Below are 19,522 nucleotides of genomic sequence, written 5' to 3'. Positions count from 1 at the left end.
ATTTTAAAAGTTTATTGTAAAATCCCGTAAAAATATTAAAGGTATTTTCAAATCTTTATAAATAAATAATTAAAAATATATAATTTATTTTATTTTTAATATAATTAAAAATTATTTTAAATTAATATCAATAAACTCACTAACTTATTAATTTTATTATAATATTAAAATAATTAATATCAATTTAAATAAGAATAGAGGGACTAAAACATATTTAATCATAATTTTAACAATGTCACATCTCAACCTCAACCTATTCGGCAACACACAAGATTTAGTCAACAATAATGATATATTAAACTGTTTGATATTAAAAAATTTGGAAAAAAAGTTGAAGACGCAATTTCCACTAATGATAATCTTTTTAAGGTAGGAAACTTAGTTTGCCATGTGATTGTAACAATCATTGAGGACGTGGAGGAAGATGATTAAGCAGATCAATTGTTTGACAAAATGTTTGTTTGGTGAACCTTGAAATCATCATCTTAGCCTCTTGAAGAAGTGTTGTTCATTTGTTGTGGTTGGAAATGGCAGAGGAGTTGATTCTGTTGGATGACTGGCTCAGTATGTTTGGCATGAGAGCAAGGATTGCACTGGCAGAGAAGGAGATAGAGTATGAGTACAGGGAAGAGGATCTGAATAACAAGAGCCAACTGCTTCTGCAAATGAACCCAGTTCACAAGAAGATTCCAGTTCTCATCCATAATGGTAAACCCATTTCTGAGTCCATCATCATTGTTGAGTATATTGATGAGGTGTGGAAGAACAAAGCTTCTTTCTTACCCTCAGAACCTTATCAGAGAGCACAGGCCAGGTTCTGGGCTGATTTTGTCAACAAGAAGGTAAGTTTTGGTGCTCAGTTTTCAGTTATTTTAGCATCCAATTAAGTACCCTTTGATTCAAAGTTTTGTCTTTTGCTTGTTTTGTTTATCAACAGTTATTAATGGATTGAACAGCTTGATGGGCAATTCCTTTTTAGGACAAACTTAGATCACCCCTTTACTTATACAACATAACTTTGTGTCAAGTTCTTCATATTTGTAAATTTGAGAATTTAATAAGAATACAGGTAATAACACTATACAAGTTTTCTTCTTTTCTCCTGATTAGATTGAACAGAATGTTACTGCATTCATAATTCTTGAAATTCACTAATGGATATCGCACATCGAATAGATATTAAGACATTTCATAATATATAATCATTACAAACCTAACGCTATAAACTGGTTTTATAAAGTTGAGTTAAGCTTAAAGTTCATTTCTGATATTTTTTTTTAAGTTAGAACACTGTTTAGAAAGATAATTTAGTGGTTAGAAGTAGTTCATTTCCATGTGTTAAATATGCAGATTGGTGATGTTGGGGGAAGGATATGGGCTGGAAAGAGAGAAGAGATTGAGGCAGCAAAGAAGGAGTTGGTGGAGGGCTTGAAGGAATTGGAGAAGAATCTTGGAGAGAAGCCTTACTTTGGAGGTGACACATTTGGATTTGTTGACATTGCTCTCATCCCTTTCTCCACCTGGTTTTACAGTTATGAGGCATTGGGGAACTTCAAAGTGGAGGCAGAGTGTCCTAAGATCATTGCTTGGGCTAAGAGATGCAATGAGAGGGAGAGTGTTTCCAAATCTGTTGCTGATGAGAAGAAGGTCTATGAGTTTGTTGTGGACTTCAGAAAGAGCCATCAGTTGGACTGAAAACCCACTTTGTGTTAACAAAATAAAGTTGTGTGATGAAATTGAGCTTCTGCTAATCACTTCTTAATTTGGCTTCAGCACAAACACTTTATGTTAACAAATAAAAGGAACTTTGTTACAGCTTGAACTTTTCTGGAATCTCATATTAAATGTCAAGTTTAGTTCTAACAATTTCTTGGTCTCAGATAATGTCTAATGTCTTGCAAAACCAACACTTAAATACCAATTTCCATCATATACCAAATAATGTTCATATATTTTCATTAATCAATGTAAACCTTGGCACAGATCATGTATATATATATAAGAATAGAATATTTGCACGTAGGAAAGTTTCTATGTACAATGGAACAAATAAAAACCATATATATTGTTTTGATGGAGAAGTTCATAACTGTGTAAATATGATTTAGTGGAAGAAAAGTATAAAACTGAAAATGGAATTTGATGACTGTATTGCTATAATGAGTAAAATGAATCTATAAAAGAGTCATAAAGTTATTATAGCCAAATTAAACAACTAATTTCCTACTCTTAAATAACTAATCTATAACTAATATTTATATCTTTTGATACTCATGGAAGTTGGATGGTGTGTATAATACTTCCAGCTTGGATTAACCCTACAAACGTAAATAAAATTAAAGAAAAGCAACCAAATACCAAAAGTTAGAGGTGAGAAAGTGGGTTTGATGGATAGATCCGTTAACTCGTCATCATTTAGGTTAACCCGTTATCAGTTAGGTAGAACGGGTCAATCTTTTGAATCTGTCAATTTGTATTGGCTTGTCCTACCTAAATCTCAATTCATCGTATCACAGGTGAGGCGGGACGGGCCAGCACCAACATTTATTTGTGTTAAATAGGAATGTTATGCTTCTGAAATCAAAATTGGTATTTGTTAAATTTTTATATGAAAATTTATTTACATTAATTTCTTTACAAATCATTTCATTCATTAGAGTATTGTTGGTATTTATTTTATTTTGTTAGACGGCATTAAATTTTATTTTATTATGATATTAAAGTTTGATTAAAGTTGATCGTGTTCCTTACATTTTTATTGTCAAAAAAATTATGTTCAATTAAATAAATAAGTCCAAAAAACATGTTGAATGTACTTTTTTTTTTGTGTACCAACCAATCCAAAAATAAAACGTTATCAAAAATACAATGATAAAAAGAAACTTACTCTAATGTTAACAAAAATAATTATTTTAAAAACCAGTTTTAATTTTTATAGTTCTCTTCATATCATATAATCTTGTTAGTGTATAGTATAAAAGATTTTCAAGATTTTAAGTTTTCATCCAATTTTTGTTTGTAAACGTATATATATCTCATTTGCAATATTTTAACTTCCATTTTAGGTCCCACAGTAGATTTTATACTGATTACGTAAAAAAAAATACTTTATATTTTTATTAATTATAGATTCTTACTATTATTATTAACAGATGAAAATATCTTTAAAAAGTAATAAATTAACAATCATTAACTAACACCCTTTAATTTAATTTTATCTCTCATTTATTATATACATAAAAAAAAGAACTGTATTAGCATTTCTTGTACATTTCTTTTTTTTAACTTATTTTATTATCATAATTACATTTTTCATCATTACCGTTTCAATTTTATATTTTTTTATTAAAGTTTTTAAATGATTTTGTCAAGATGTATTAATTAGACGCGCGTCTAATTAATATGTAACTAACTATTATATTATTGTTGTTGTGATGGCTTGAATTTGAATAATGATCATTTGATTAAATATTTTAAATTTAATTTGATGAGATCTTATTTAATGATGTTAGTTTGTATTTTTCAAGATTGTATCTTTTAATTTATTAACTGTTTCATTTAATATTTTATTGTATGTTATAAGATTTTATTAACATGTAAGTATATGTCTATCTATAGTATCTTTTTCAAATCATTCATTTCATTCCTATAGTGAAAATAGAAAAGCTTCAAACTCTTGAACGAAAAGTTAACTTGAATCCAGATTTTGCTTCTTATTGTGAGAGGTGGTCTCAAATTAAGGAACTCTACAATCAAACAAGTGAGTTTAATCTCATGTTTTTCAACCTTTCTAATCCTTTTGTCTTATCTTTCTGTCTTTCTTTTGCTTCTTGTGTTGTCACAAATTTTGCAATTTCTTTATGTCTTGTTTGAAGTGTTTCTTTCAAGTTCATTATGATCATTTATGTAAAAACTAAAGCAAGATAGCTTATAGAATCATGGGTTTGTGAAATTGTTCAAATTCTTTGGTCTACTTGTTTCTTAATTAACTCGCATTCAATCATCCAAATTGTGATCTTGGTTCATCTTCTTCTCAGTAACATCAATGGAGATGCAGTGGTCAATTGTAGATGATGGTTATATCATTGATTTGATGGATTTGGGTCACCGCAGCAACACCAACAACAACATCAACTCTGAATTTTTAAGATCAACGGAAGATAGTGGTGTTTATATCTTTGATTCTATGAACTTGGGTCACAACAACAACATGCAAAACAATGGCAATAGAACTTTAAGATCAACCCAAGATGGTGTTTTCATCTTTGATTCCATGCAAAACAACCACATTTCTTTTCAAAATCTTGAAAGGTTCAAAATTGAAGAAAAACGAGAAGGGTCTTGTTGCATCTGTCTTGGTGATTTTTCAATTGGTTCGAGAGCAATTCGCATGCCCCAACCATGTTCTCATACCTTTCATCAACATTGCATCACAAAGTGGTTCAACATCAGTCACACATGTCCTTTGTGTCGCAGGAACATCTAGTTACACCATTTTTCAATCTATAATCTTTGTGTTTAGGTTTCTCAATGCTCATTTTCAATCACTTTGTCAAATGTAATATCTTATTATTCTTCGATGATAATAAAGATTTGAGTTGTAGTATTAAGTATGAGTAAACTTGATTCTCTTATTATTTGAATTTTTTCTCGTTAACTCTTTCATTCACGCTCAAATGATCTAAGTACTCTCAAAAGTTGCAACTGAAGACAAAAAAAAGGTGTTAGCAACTAGATGGAATGTACTCGCTTCTCCTGAACCAACAAAGATCAAAACAAAACGTTACCAAAAATACAACGATTAAAAGTAACTTACTCTAATGTTAATAAAATATTTTATTTTTAAATACGGTTTTAATTTTTATAGTTGTCTTCATATCACATAATCTTCTTAGTGCATAGTATAATAGATTTTCAAGATTTTAAGTTTTCATCCAACTTTTATTGTAAAAGTATATATCATTTGCAAGATTTTAACTTCCAGTTTAGGTCCCAGTAGATTTTATATTGATTACATAAAATAATTACTATATATTTTTATTAATTATAGATTATTACTATTCTTATTATTATTATTATTAACGGATAAAAATATCTTTAAAAACTAATAAGTTAACAATCATTAACTAACACCCTTTAATTTAATTTTATCTCTCATTTATTATATATATAAAAAAAAAAACTGTATTATCATTTCGTGTACTTTTCTTTCTTTAACTTATTTTATTTTCATAATTACATTTTCTATCATTACCGTTTCAATTTTATATATTTTTATTAAAGATTTTAAATGATTTAGTCAGGGTATATTAATTAGACGCGCACCTATTTAATGTGTAACTAACTATTACCATTTAGTTTTACTATTATTATGGTTTGAATTTTCATAATGATCATTTATTAAATACTTTAAATTTAATTTGATGAGATTTTATTTATGATATTAGTTTGATATGATTATATTTTTCAAATTTGTATCTTTTCATTTATTAATTATTTTATTTAAGATTTTATTATATTTTATAAGATTTTATTAACATGTAAGTATATATCTATATATAGTATCTCTTTCAAGTCATTCATTTCATTCCTATAGTGAGAAAAGAAAAGCATCAAACTCTTGAACGAAAAGTTAACTTGAATCCAGATTTTCCTTCTTAGTGTGAGTGGTGGTCTCAAATTAAGGAACTCTACAATCAAACAAGTGAGTTTAATCTCATGTTTTTCAATCTTTCTAAATGTTTTGTTCGATCATTCTTTCTTGTCTTTGTTTCATGTGTTGTCACAAATTATGCAATTTCTTTATGTCTTGTTTGAAGTGTTTCTTTGAAGTTCATTATGATCATTTATGTAAAAAGTAAAGCAAGATAGCTTATAGAATCATGGGTTTGTGAAATTGTTCAAATTCTTTGGTCTACTTGTTTCTTAATTAATTTGCATTCGATCATCCAAATTGTGATCTTGGTTCATCTTTTTCTCAGTAACACGAATGGAAATGCAGTGGTCAATTGTAGAGGATGGTTGTATCATTGAATTGATGGATTTTGGTCACCGCAGCAACACCAACAACGACATCAACATTGAATTTTTAAGATCAACAGAAGATGGTGGTGTTTATATCTTTGATTCCATGAACTTGGGTCACAGCAACAACATGAAAAACAATGGCAATAGAACTTTAAGATCAACCCAAGATGGTGTTTTCATCTTTGATTCCATGCAAAACAACCACAATTCTTTTCAAAATCTTGAAAGGTTCAAAATTGAAGAAAAAACAGAAGAGTCTTGTTGCATCTGTCTTGGTGATTTTTCAATTGGTTCTAGAGCAATTCGCATGCCCCAACCATGTTCTCATAACTTTCATCAACATTGCATCACAAAGTGGTTCAACATCAGTCACACATGTCCTTTGTGTCGTAGGAACATAGCTACACCATTTTTCAATCTATAATCTTTGTGCTTAGGTTTCTCAATGCTCATTTCGAATCACTTTGTCAATTGTAATATCCTATTATATTTCGACGATAATAAAGATTTGAGTTGTAGTATTAAGTATGAGTAAACTTGATTCTCTTATTATTTGAATTTTTCATTTAATGATGTACTTTTATAACATTTCTTGAATGTGTGATCCATACACTTTTTAATACATTCTGAAAAATAATTTTTTTTAGGAAAACGTTATCCCTGTATATAAAGAAAAGTCTAAAAAAGAAAATGTAAAGATTCGTAAAAATTCATAAATCCCTAAATCCTAAAGATTCATAAAATCAGTTACTTAATTGACGAAGTGAGACCTAAAATATCTAATCCAAAATCTATTCAGGCAAATATGTTTAGTATTATTATTTATTAGTAATATTTATTTCCTTAAAAACTAGTAAATGTATATTAAAAATATAAGCAAATCAATTTTAATTACATCTCACTAATAATGTTTAACAATTTACTCATTACTATAAAATAAATTCTACATATCAAATATAGATTTGAGTTTTTTTTTAATGAATTCAAACCGCCTATAAAAAAAACATTCTTATAATTATTAATTGTTTTATAAAAATTTAAGAAATATAATAAATCAAATATATTTGGTAACGATTTCGAAATTTAGATTAACGATTGTATTAACAGATAAAATAAGTTTATATTTATCAATAATTAACAGTACTATTATTAAAGTATACTACTCTTTTCGTTTCAGAAAATTTAAAACTATAAAAAAAAATATTTACAATTTATTTTATCACTAGGATATTACTGTGAAACATTCGCAATTCTTTTTTAAAACTCAAGAACATTGTAAAAGCAATTGAACACGATTCGATTTGCGTATAAATTATTATTTAACTAATTATTATATTATGAAAAAAAATATTGAAACCAACAATTAAATACCACTTTCTATCAAATATGTACCAAATAATATTCTTACATTTTAAGTAATTAATGTAAACCTTGGAACAGATCCAGAATAGAATCAGAAGGATTCAAAATTTGTACAAAGGAAATACTAAATTAAACAACTAATTTCTTACTTGTAAAAAAGAACTAATATTTATATCTCTAATTGTCCTATAAATGTAGCTTGAATTAATCCTACAAATATAAGTAAAATCAAAGAAAATCAATAAAATACTATAAAGGCAAATTACCCCTCAAGCTCAATACATTCTCCTGCACTTTTATAATAATTGTAAAAAATGTTAAAAAAAAGTCAATTTTAATATTTTTGTAATTTTTAAACAATTATAATGAAGTATAATTTTATTTTTTAAATAATTTTAGCTGCAACATCACACTCGCCTACCTCCCTTCCCATAAAAGCACTTCCATCTTATTCTAGTTGCACTGTTTGAGAGAACAATTTCATCGTTTGAGCGTGTGTGATAGGGTTGGCGAGAAGATTCGTTGTATTCGATATTCCTTAGTGCGAAGATAATTTTCTTTTGGTAGGCAAATTCTCTATGCACAACCATACATTTTTTAATTTCAACAATACTCTTCTTGGTATGGTAGAGAGTATGGTGTCTTCTTCTTTATTTATAAGTAGTGGTGGTTTGTAGTGAACGTTGATGACTGGGAAAAGTTTTGTCGTGTTTTTATTAGTGGTAATTGTGTTTTCCTTTGCTTTTTTTCATTTTTTTGGAAGTAACAAAACTATAAAAAAAAAACAAGAAAGTGAAAAAATGGAGTACAAAACTCCAAAAAAAATATTTTCACACTAGGAAACGTCGAATACAATGAATCTTCTCGTTAACCCTTTCATACACGCTCAAATGATCTAAGTACGACTGAAGAAGAAAAAAAGTGTTGCAACTAGATGAGATGTACTTGCTCTGGACCAACAAAGACCAGAACAAAACGTTTCCAAAAATACAATGATTAAAAAAAACTTACTCTAATTAACAAAATATTTTATTTTAAAATTCAGTTTTAATTTTTATAATTGTCTTCATATCACATAATCTTCTTAGTGTATAGTATAATAGATTTTCAAGATTTTAAGTTTTCATCCAACTTTTGTTGCAAAAGTATATATCTCATTTGCAAGATTTTAACTTCCATTTTAGGTCCCACGGTAGATTTTATACTGATTACGTAAAAAAAATTACTATATATTTTTATTAACTATAGATTATTACTATTATTATTATTAACAGATGAAAATATCTTTAAAAAGTAATAAATTAACCATCATTAACTAACACCCTTTAATTTAATTTTATCTCTCATTTATTATATATATAAAAAAAACTGTGTTAGCAATTCTTGTACATTTCTTTCTAACTTATTTTATTATCATAATTACATTTTCCATCATTACCGTTTCAATTTTATATTTTTTTATTACAGATTTTAAATGATTTCGTCAAGATGTATTAATTAGACACGCGTCTATTTAATATGTAACTAACTATAACCATTTTATTTTTATTATTGTGATGGCTTGAATTTGAATAATGATCATTTAATTAAATATTTTAAATTTAATTTGATGAGATATTATTTTATTTAATGATGTTAGTTTGATATCATTATATTTTTTAAGATTGTATTTTGTAATTTATTAACTATTTCATTTAATATTTTATTATATGTCAAAAGATTTTTTAACATGTAAGTATATGTCAATCTATATATAGTATCTTTTCCAAATCATTCATTTCATTCCTATAGTGAAAATAGAAAAGCTTCAAACTCTTGAACGAAAAGTTAACTTGAATCTAGATTTTTTTTTTTTATCGTGAGAGGTGGTCTCAAATTAAGGAACTCTACAATCAAACAAGTGAATTTAATCTCATGTTTTTCAATCTTTCTATTCCTTTTGTCTGATCTTTCTCTCTTTTTTTTGCTTCATGTGCTGTCACAAATTTTGCAATTTCTTTATGTCTTGTTTGAAGTGTTTCTTTGAAGTTCATTATGATCATATATGTAAAAACTAAAGCAAGTTAGCTTATAGAATCATGGGTTTGTGAAATTGTTCAAATTCTTTGGTCTACTTGTTTCTTAATTAACTCGCATTCAATCATCCAAATTGTGATCTTGGTTCATCTTCTTCTCAGTAACATCAATGGAGATGCAGTGGTCAATTGTAGATGATGGTTATATCATTGATTTGATGGATTTGGGTCACCGCAGCAACACCAACAACAACATCAACTCTGAATTTTTAAGATCAACAGAAGATGGTGGTGTTTATATCTTTGATTCCATGAACTTGGGTCACAGCAACAACATGCAGAACAATGGCAATAGAACTTTAAGATTAACCCAAGATGGTGTTTTCATCTTTGATTCCATGCAAAACAACCACATTTCTTTTCAAGATCTTGAAAGGTTCAAAATTGAAGAAAAAACAGAAGAGTCTTGTTGCATCTGTCTTGGGGAATTTTCAATTGGTTCAAGAGCAATTCGTATGCCCCAACCATGTTCTCATATCTTTCATCAACATTGCATCACAAAGTGGCTCAACATCAGTCACACATGTCCTTTGTGTCGTAGGAACATCTAACTACACCATTTTTCAATCTATAATCTTTGTGCTTGGGTTTCTTAATGCTCATTTCCAATCACTTTATCAATTGTAATATCCTAGTAATTGTAATATCCTATTATATTTCGACGATAATAAAGATTTGAGTTGTAGTATTAAGTATGAGTAAACTTGATTCTCTTATTATTTGAATTTTTCATTTAAAGATGTACTTTTATAACATTTCTTGAATGTATGATTCATACACTTTTTAATACATTCTAAAAGACATTCTTTTAAAAAATATCATTTTTTTAGGAAAACGTTCTCATCTCTGTATATAAAGAAAACTCTAAAATAAAAAATGTAAAGATTCATAAAGATTCATAAAATTAATTACTTAATTTGACGAAGTGAGACCTAAAATATCTAATCCAAAATCTATTCAAGCAAATATGTTTAGTATTATTATTTATTGTTAATGTTTATTTCCTAACAAACTAATAAATATATATTAAAAATATAAGCAAATCAATTTTAATTAGATTCCACTAATAATGTCTAACTATTCATTACTTTAAAATAAATTCTACATATCAAATTTAGAATTGAGTTTCTTTTAATGAATTCGAACCGTCTATAAAAAAAATCTTATAATTATTAATTGTTTTATAAAAAAAAATTTAAGAAATATAATAAATTAAATATATTTGATAACGATGTATATCAAAATTTAGATTAACGATTGTATAACAGATAAAAGAAGTTTATGTGTTTATCAATAACTAACGGTACTATTTTTAAAGTACACTCTTTTCTTTCAGAAAATTCAAATCTATAAAAAAAAAATTATGTATAATTTTTTTTATTACAAGGATATTACTGTGAAGCATTCGCAATTGTTTTTTAAAACTCAAGAACATTGTAAAAGTAATTGAACACGATTCCATTTGCCTATAAATTATTATTTAACCAATTATTATATTATGAAAAAAAATATTGAAACCAACAATTAAATACCAATTTCTATCAAACATGTACCAAATAATGTTCATACATTTTCAGTAATTAATGTAAACCTTGGAACAGATCCAGAATAGAATCAAAAGGATTCAAAATTTGTAAAAAAGGAAATACTAAATTAAACAACTAATTTCTTACTCGTAAAGAACTAATATTTATATATCTAATTGTCCTGTACTTTAATTAATCCTACAAATATAAGTAAAATAAAGAAAATCAATAAAATACTAAAAAGGTAAACTATCCCTCAAGCTCAATACATTTTCCTATACTTTTATAATAATTGTAAAAAGTGTGAAAAGTCAATTTTAATATTTTTATAATTTTTAAATAATTATAAATGAAGTATAATTTCACTTTTTTTTAAATAACTTTAGCTGCAACATCGTATTCACCTACCTCTTTTTTCGTGAAAGCACTTTCATCCTATTCTAGTCATAGTGTTTGAGAGAGCAATTCCATCGTTTGAGCATGGGTGAGAAGGTTAGCGAGAAGATTCGTTGTATTCGATATTCCTTAGTGCGAAGATAATTTTCTTTTGGTAGGCAAATTCTCTATGCACAACCATTTTTTTAATTTCAACAATACATTTCTCGGTATGGTAGAAAGTGTGGTGTCTTCTTCTTCATTTGTAAGTGGTGGTGGTTGGTAGTGAACGTTTATGATTGAGAAAAGTTTTGTCGTGTTTTTATTAGTGGTGATTGTGTTTTCCTTTACTTTTTTTACATTTTTTTTTTTGGAAGTAACAAAACCAAAAAAATCCAACCAGGTGAAAAATAAGAGTGCAAAACTCCAAAAAAAAATTCTTCACACTAGAAAACATCGAATACAAATAAATCTTCCCGCTAAGTCTTTCACACACGTTCTAATGATCTAAGTACTCTCAAAAGTTACGGCTGGAAAAGAAAAAAAATGTCACTTGTTTCTTGTGGAACAACAAAAACCAAAACAAAACGTTTCCAAAAATTAAATGATTAAAAGAAACTTACTCTAATGTTAACAAAATATTTTATTTTAAAATCCAGTTTTATAGATTTTCAAGATTTTAAGTTTTCGTTCAACTTTTATTGTAAAAGTATATATCATTTGCAAGATTTTAACTTCCAGTTTAGGTCCCACGGTTGATTTTATATTGTTTACATAAAATAATTACTGTATATTTTTATTAATTATAGATTATTACTATTCTTATTATTATTATTAACGGATGAAAATATCTTTAAAAACTAATAAGTTAACAATCATTAACTAACACCCTTTAATTTAATTTTATCTCTCATTTATTATATATATACAAAAAAACTGTATTATCATTTCTTGTACTTTTCTTTCTTTAACTTATTTTATTATCATAATTACATTTTCCATCATTACAGTTTCAATTTTATATATTTTTATTAAAGATTTTAAATAATTTGGTCAGGGTATATTAATTAGACGCGCACCTATTTAATGTGTAACTAACTATTACCATTTAGTTTTACTATTATTATGGTTTGAATTTTAATAATCATCATTTTGATTAAATACTTTAAATTTAATTTGATGAGATTTTATTTATGATATTAGTTTGATTTGATTATATTTTTTAATATTGTATCTTTTCATTTATTAATTATTTTATTTAAGATTTTATTATATTTTATAAGATTTTATTAATAAGTATATATCTATATATAGTATCTCTTTCAAGTCATTCATTTCATTCCTATAGTGAGAAAAGAAAAGTATCAAATTCTTGAACGAAAAGTTAACTTGAATCTAGATTTTCCTTCTTAGTGTGAGTGGTGGTCTCAAATTAAGGAACTCTACAATCAAACAAGTGAGTTTAATCTCATGTTTTTCAATCTTTCTAACTGTTTTGTTTGATCATTCTTTCTTGTCTTTGTTTCATGTGTTGTCACAAACTCTTGAATTTGTTATGTCTTGTTTGAAGTGTTTCTTTCAAGTTCATTATGATCATTTATGTAAAAACTAAAGCAAGATAGCTTATAGAATCATGGGTTTGTGAAATTGTTCTTAATTAACTCGCATTCGATCATCCAAATTGTGATCTTGGTTCATCTTTTTCTTAGTAACACCAATGGAAATGCAATGGTCAATTGTAGATGATAGTTGTATTATTGATTTGATGGATTTGGGTCACCGTAGCAACACCGACACTGGATTTTTAAGATCAATTGTAGATGGTGGTGTTTATATCTTTGATTCCATGAACTTGGGTCACAACAACATGCAGAACAATGGTAGTAGAATTTCAAGATCAACCCATGATGGTGTTTTCGTCTTTGATTCCATGCAAAGCAACCATGATTCTTTTAAAAATCTTGAAAGGTTCATAATTGGAGAAAAAACAGAAGAGTGTTGTTCCATCTGTCTTGTAGAATTTTCAATTGGATCAAGAGCAATTCGCATGCCCCAACCATGTTATCATATCTTTCATCAACAGTGCATCACAAAATGGCTCAACATCAATCACACATGCCCTTTGTGTCGGAGAAACATCTAGCTACACCATTTTTCAATCTCCAATATTTGTGTTTAGTTTTTTCAATGTTCTTCTCCAATCACTTTTTCAACTGTAACATCTTATTGTTCTTTGATGATAATAAAGATTTGGGGTGCAGTATTAAATGTTTTAATGTATTACTGTTTTAATTAAATGTTTTAATGTGTTACTGTTTTAATTAAGTGTTTTAATGTGTTACTGCTTTAACTAAATGTTTTAATGTGTTACTGTTTTTAATTGTTGGGAAAGCATTTTAGAGCTTTCTAAAATGATTTTTCAAAAAAAAAAAATTACTGAAAAAATGTTCAGAAACATTTTAAAAAGTTTTCTAGATAAATTATTTTCAAATGTTTTAAATTATTTTTAAAAAATTATTTCACAATAAAGAAAAGCTTTGTTGGAAGGATGAATCTAGTTAAAAATTAATTCCAAAATATATATTTTAAAATATTATTTTGAATTTTTTTATTTAAAAATGTATTTTTATAACATTTTTTGAACGTGTGTTAGAAAGTGTTTTTAATTTATTTTTAAAAACATTCTTAATAATTTTTAAAAACATTCTTAATCCAAAATCTATTCAAGCAAATATGTTTAGTATTATTATTTATTGTTAAAGTTTATTTCCTTAAAATTAATAAATATATATTAAAAACATAAACAAATCAATTTTAATAAGATCTCACTATCATTATTTTAAATAAATTTAGAGAATTCAAATCTATAAATAAAATTATGTATATTTTTTTTATCACTAGGATATTACTGTCAAGCATTTGCAATTATTTTTCAAACTCAAGAACCTTGTAAAAGCAATAGAACACGATTCCATTTGCATATAAATTATTATTTAAATAATTATTATATTATGCAAAAAAAAAAAAGCATTAAAGATTAATTTTATTTTATAAAGATATAATTTAATATTCTTTCATATTAGCTTTTAAAACATCTTGTTCTTTCGAATATGCGCATTTGAAATACGACACCATGTGCCCGTCGTTTCGATGAATCGAAACGACAATGCTACAGTGTCGTTTCGCTTTTCCTCTCTTTTGAGATGTAGTTTCGAAGTAGAACAATTGGAAGAGGAAGTGCGCAAAAATTGAAGATAAGAATCAGTGACAGAGAGATAAAGAACGAGGTAAAATCCCTAACGTTTATTCTTCTGTCATTGCTCACTTCACTTCCTGTAAATCCTTTCCAAGCTCAAATTTTTTGTTTTATTAGTTTGTCCCCTTTTAAATTTTTCATCTTTATCGAATAATTCACATGGGTTTTGGTCCTGGGTTTCTATTCCCCTTTCCTGATTTTCGATTTCGTAAAAAAAAATTAGGGATTTTTTACGCAGTCATGGTAATTGTAGTCTCTTCTTGCGTTCATTCAATACCGTTGAGAAAAGTGTTATTTTGGGCTCTCACAAATTATAGTTTTTGGACTATAAACTATAGTTCTCTCAATTCAACAGATAATACCAGTTTTCATTTTCTATTCACTAATTTTTTGACTGTTTTCGTTGAAAAATCAGTCTAACCATGTCATAGGTTAAAAACTGTTTGTAAATTTCAACTTGTTAAAGTGGTTAAAAACCAGTTTGATTTGCTAATTGAATCATGTTATTGGTTTACATTGGTTTAACATTGATAGATACCCATTTGTTAATTAGTTGTTAGTAATTAGTTAGTTGGGTTACTTGGCCAAAGTAACACAGGGTTTATGTTATGCTTGCAGCTAATTAAATACCTTAATTTTAAATGTGTTGCCATGAAATTTTTTAGTAACGAATATTGAAATTTGCAATAATCACCCCTTTGAAGTAAATGACATGCATTCGTGTGATAGTTTTGGTTTCTTATTCTCCAAAGCTGAAATCAATGATCTAACTGGTGATTAAATTTTTCTGCCTTTTAGAACATATTTATCTACTGCCAAAGGCCTGGAGTTGAACCAATGGATTGTTCAGCTGCAAGAAAGACACAAAAGGCAGACCGAGAAAAGTTAAGGAGGGATCGACTCAATGAACAGTTTGTAGAACTGGGTAACGTTTTAGGTAAATCAAGTTTCACCTTTTTACATTGGAAATTAATTGATACTGGTATTTCTGTAGAACTGGTAGGGGAATTTACATAAAGAAGTTCTGTTCTGATTACAATTGAAAATTACTGATGTAGTTTTTGTCCTTAAAGTACATTAATGCTGCAGTTGTCATTTTGAAAAAGGGATTTTTCTTTTGGTTTTCGTATTGTATAGATTTAATTTAGTTTTTTTAATTAACTGATTGTAGTTTTGATTATTTTAAACCACATGTAGCATGCAGCGGAGGTTAACAAGAGGATTTACAAATGCTGATAATATGTATCAAATACCTGTTATTTGTTTGCAATGTATTCATGTGTTTTCCATTTAATTTTAATGACCGATAAAACAATAAATCTCTTAAATCACTCTCTGCTGTGGAGATTCTGAAATGCAGACCCTGACAGGCCCAAAAATGACAAAGCAACCATTCTAGGTGATACAATTCATTTGCTGAAGGACCTTACTTCTCATGTTAGTAAACTCAAAGAAGAATATGCTACACTAAATGAAGAATCTCGTGAGGTAACTTTTTTCTTTGATGAATTGCCAGTCTCTTGATACTTTTAGGACTATCATAATGAAAATAATTTAAATTTCATTCAATTTTTAGTTGACTCAGGAGAAAAATGATCTCAGAGAAGAAAAGGCTTCTCTTAAATCGGATATCGAGAACTTGAATAATCAGTATCAGCAGCAGCTCAGAACTATGTTTCCATGGACTGCAATGGATCATTCAGTTGTGATGGCTCCACCATCATACCCCTTTCCAATGCCAATGGCAGTACCTCCTGGTCCAATTCCCATGCAGCCATTCCCCTACTTTGCTAATCAACATCCTGCAGTCATCTCCAATCCCCATTCAACTTTTGTTCCTTATTTAGCCCCCAATACCATTGTTGAACAACAATCCACACAGTATGTTTCGCCTCCACTTCATCCAGGCAGTCGGTCCAATGTGTCTGAAAAACAAGAGTCCAAAAGCAAATCATTCAGGGAGAGCAAGGCCGAAAAGAATGAGGATTCTAATGATGTCACTACGGACCTTCAGTTGAAGACTCCTGGGTCTTCCGGAGATCAGGTTAGTGTTGTTTTCCAAGGAAACTTTGCAACCGATAAATAGCTGTGATGTGATCATGGTTCTCAGTTGCAGTTGCAAATGCAATTGCAGATGCAGTGCAATGGCAGATTCCAGCCGTCCCATCAGGAAATTATTTTATGAATGCACCAAAGAAAAATATAATAATTTTGCAATTACTCTTATTATTAATATGTCTTTAACAATCGTCCATCACACTACTTCCTTGCACACCACCATGAGATGCCTCTTGCACTCCCCCAGTATGCCACACAACAAACTGATTCCACCGATGATACCTAGAAGCTAGAATAGAATATTGAAATTAGAATATTTAGTTTTTCTTGTGATAGAAGTGAAATAGAACAATCTTTAAGGTTTTGTAAATATGTTGTGAACATGTTGCGGCCCATTGTTTGACTGAAAATCAATCGTTGCGGGAGGCATTGCAACATCAATTTATCATCGGATTCAGGTTTTGTTTGTGTGCCATGTTTTGCAGGATTTATCATCCGGACAAAGAAAATCTGGGAAGTTGTCGAGAAGGGAAAGCAGCTGCTGCTCGGGAGGGAATTCATTAGGTAGGTCTTCTTCTCATAGCGCTCAGGATAGCTCATCAAGCAGTACAGTTGCAAGCAGAAAGCATAATGAATGAGAAAGTACGCAATTTAGTGAAGCTCTTGTGCATTTGAAGCCACTATGAAGAAGATTTTCGTGCATCTGCTGCAACTCTGGAGGGTACAAGTCATTCTGTTCTTATCCCAAAATAAAAGCCACTTCTGTTACCTCTTCCTAAGTAAGAATTTGGTCTGAGTAGGTTTAAATGATACATAGTTTAAGCATAAACTTCCCCTTCTGAGGGAAAACTTGAGATTTCAGCTTGAAAATCTCCAAGTTGAGCAGTGGGGTTAGCTAACCTATAGGTTTGTAAATTCTTTCATAGTGGTTAGAATTTCATGATTCGATACAATTCAACAAGCTAACCATTTGTATCTTGCGATGAATTGCCAGTGACTACGAATTGTACAATGCTTAATTAATTAACTGATATCAATGCAATTTCATATAATCAGTAGAAATCTCTCAAGTCTGGAACTCATTATTTTCTTTTGGTAATTCTCAAATGAAAAAACGCACACATTTGATCATTCCATTGTTTTGTTCATTCTTGTGAAGCCGGGGTTTTAACAGTTATTTTACTCGCTTTGTATTTCATTTAACTATTTCATTGCTTTATTTTTTTATACTTGCAGAATCGAGATTCCTCACAATTGCTCGCTCATAATATGAACCTTATTTGGCTCCATGAACCTCACAATATTATTGGCTCCTAAAGGTAAAGAAAAAGTGGAAGAAGAAATTGAGTTGAGAACAGTATATTGTCCAATGTCTGCAGTGAGTGCACAACTACCTAATCAATTGGATAACCTCTACTTCACCACAAACAATCTTAAAATGACCCACATCTATGAAAAAAAAATGCATTCTTTTCAAAACATTTTTGTATTATTGAGTGAATAATTTTAGATTATGAGCCTGGGTTATTTAGTAAAAATTGGTATCATTTCACCTATCAATTTTATACTGTAGAATGGATAATGAAGTCTTCTGCATAGATGCAAAAGGGAAGAAAAATCTTGTAACAATGGCAGTTAACGAGTCTACTAAATGCTATTTCAGTCCTATGGTTAGATTCTTTAATGGTTTTTTCTTCCTGCACTCTCATTATTACTAACTGCAACCCATACTAATAAAAAGGACAAAAATATCCTCCCTCACTACACCATGCCACCGCCACCACCTCAGCCGCTGCCGTTGCCGTCATAGCTGCTGCACTTCGATTCTCCACTACACTCTTTGATAGGAAGAAGAGAGAGGGAATTTGTTTCGGAAAGCTTGTTTTGGAAGTTATTACATATATTCTGAAAAAAATTGTTTTGGAAACTTTGTTATGAAAGTCTCAGTCTGTGATGCATTTCATGGGTTATGGACAGTTTGTTCTGAAAATTTCATTCCAAAAGCTATCATGTATGTTACAGAAAAATTATTTCAGAAATTCTGTCATGATATTGATTTTTATCTCTTTAGAAATAAATTAATTCAAGTGATATTGCATTTTTAAAATTATTACTCTCTTCCTTCAATGTACTTCTAAACTGTTTATATCAATGTTAATGTATAAAGGTAATACTTACATTGATACCTTTTTCTCATAATTATTTTACCATTTTACTTTTAGCATGATAAAATTCATCTATTAATAGTAGGTAATAATTAGAAAATAAAACTGAATTAAAACATACATATGGAAAAGATCTGGTTTAGATGGATTGACTAATCTTGTTAGGAAAGAAAAGTAAGTTTCACCTTCCAAGTTCACTTTTCTTTCTGAATCTGCAGGGTCATGGGAAGAAGTAAGTTAAAGATTCAGTTTGATAAGAAGGCCCTTTTTTAAGCCTTTGGGAGTGTAGAAATGTGGAAAAGATAATCCATTGTTCTCATCCTTCATCAAGAAAATAGTCTAGGCAACGCTTGCAAGCACAAGTGTTGAGTACAGAACAAAAAGGAAAAGATATTAATCAGATAAAAGTGACACTCAAAGAATATATGCCAAAACCAATCAAATATCTGCAGCAACAGAAGCTCATCAACTCTTATATAAACCTTTGAGGACAACCCACAAGTAGTGCTTATGATGTTCTGCAGAGATCACTCAGTGAGAAACCAATAAGATAGTGAAAATGGGGTGGTTCTCTCCCAAAAATAGGAGTGTAGAGGGATACACAGGGCAGAATATGGGCACTGTTTCCACTTCTCCAAATTTTCATTTGGTTGTGATATTTGGCATTGTGTTTAGCTT

At 28.7% G+C, this 19,522-nt stretch overlaps 5 protein-coding genes across 5 annotated transcripts; all 5 read left to right on the top strand.

Moving 5' to 3' along the window:
* The first annotated feature begins 258 nt into the window (after positions 1 to 258).
* On the top strand, positions 259 to 1,866 carry LOC137820607 (probable glutathione S-transferase parC). The gene is made up of 2 exons (XM_068624772.1): positions 259 to 842; positions 1,351 to 1,866. Exons 1-2 carry the CDS (start codon positions 528 to 530, stop codon positions 1,693 to 1,695), a joined length of 660 nt encoding a protein of 219 aa, XP_068480873.1. The 5' UTR covers positions 259 to 527; the 3' UTR covers positions 1,696 to 1,866.
* Positions 1,867 to 4,045: 2,179 nt separating this feature from the next.
* On the top strand, positions 4,046 to 4,486 carry LOC137809292 (NEP1-interacting protein-like 1). Its single transcript, XM_068610426.1, has one exon. It carries the CDS (start codon positions 4,046 to 4,048, stop codon positions 4,484 to 4,486), a length of 441 nt encoding a protein of 146 aa, XP_068466527.1.
* Positions 4,487 to 5,989: 1,503 nt separating this feature from the next.
* Positions 5,990 to 6,451, top strand: LOC137809286 (NEP1-interacting protein-like 1). The gene has a single exon (XM_068610419.1). It carries the CDS (start codon positions 5,990 to 5,992, stop codon positions 6,449 to 6,451), a length of 462 nt encoding a protein of 153 aa, XP_068466520.1.
* Positions 6,452 to 9,574: 3,123 nt separating this feature from the next.
* Positions 9,575 to 10,015, top strand: LOC137809279 (NEP1-interacting protein-like 1). The gene has a single exon (XM_068610413.1). The coding sequence runs from the start codon at positions 9,575 to 9,577 to the stop codon at positions 10,013 to 10,015; it is 441 nt and encodes a 146-aa protein (XP_068466514.1).
* Positions 10,016 to 14,503: 4,488 nt separating this feature from the next.
* LOC137820836 (transcription factor bHLH121-like) lies at positions 14,504 to 17,741 on the top strand. Its single transcript, XM_068625110.1, has 5 exons — positions 14,504 to 14,652; positions 15,420 to 15,558; positions 15,982 to 16,109; positions 16,198 to 16,665; positions 17,165 to 17,741. Exons 2-5 carry the CDS (start codon positions 15,459 to 15,461, stop codon positions 17,315 to 17,317), a joined length of 849 nt encoding a protein of 282 aa, XP_068481211.1. The 5' UTR covers positions 14,504 to 14,652; positions 15,420 to 15,458; the 3' UTR covers positions 17,318 to 17,741.
* The last annotated feature ends 1,781 nt before the right edge of the window (positions 17,742 to 19,522 follow it).

The sequence above is a fragment of the Phaseolus vulgaris genome, chromosome 11, assembly GCF_000499845.2.
Source record: "Phaseolus vulgaris cultivar G19833 chromosome 11, P. vulgaris v2.0, whole genome shotgun sequence".
NCBI classification, from domain to species: Eukaryota; Viridiplantae; Streptophyta; class Magnoliopsida; order Fabales; family Fabaceae; genus Phaseolus; species Phaseolus vulgaris.
The sequence above is the reverse complement of the archived record's forward strand: the minus strand, read 5'-3'. Positions and strand labels throughout refer to the sequence as shown.

Bases quoted from the DNA above. Each gene is read 5' to 3' on its own strand.
- LOC137820836 (XM_068625110.1), top strand. From the start codon at position 15,459: ATGGATTGTTCAGCTGCAAGAAAGACACAAAAGGCAGACCGAGAAAAG. The intron at 16,110-16,197 runs GTAACTTTTTTC...TTCAATTTTTAG, and splicing joins TAAATGAAGAATCTCGTGAG to TTGACTCAGGAGAAAAATGA. The intron at 16,666-17,164 runs GTTAGTGTTGTT...CATGTTTTGCAG, and splicing joins CTGGGTCTTCCGGAGATCAG to GATTTATCATCCGGACAAAG.
- LOC137809279 (XM_068610413.1), top strand. From the start codon at position 9,575: ATGGAGATGCAGTGGTCAATTGTAGATGATGGTTATATCATTGATTTG.
- LOC137809292 (XM_068610426.1), top strand. From the start codon at position 4,046: ATGGAGATGCAGTGGTCAATTGTAGATGATGGTTATATCATTGATTTG.
- LOC137820607 (XM_068624772.1), top strand. From the start codon at position 528: ATGGCAGAGGAGTTGATTCTGTTGGATGACTGGCTCAGTATGTTTGGC. The intron at 843-1,350 runs GTAAGTTTTGGT...TTAAATATGCAG, and splicing joins CTGATTTTGTCAACAAGAAG to ATTGGTGATGTTGGGGGAAG.
- LOC137809286 (XM_068610419.1), top strand. From the start codon at position 5,990: ATGGAAATGCAGTGGTCAATTGTAGAGGATGGTTGTATCATTGAATTG.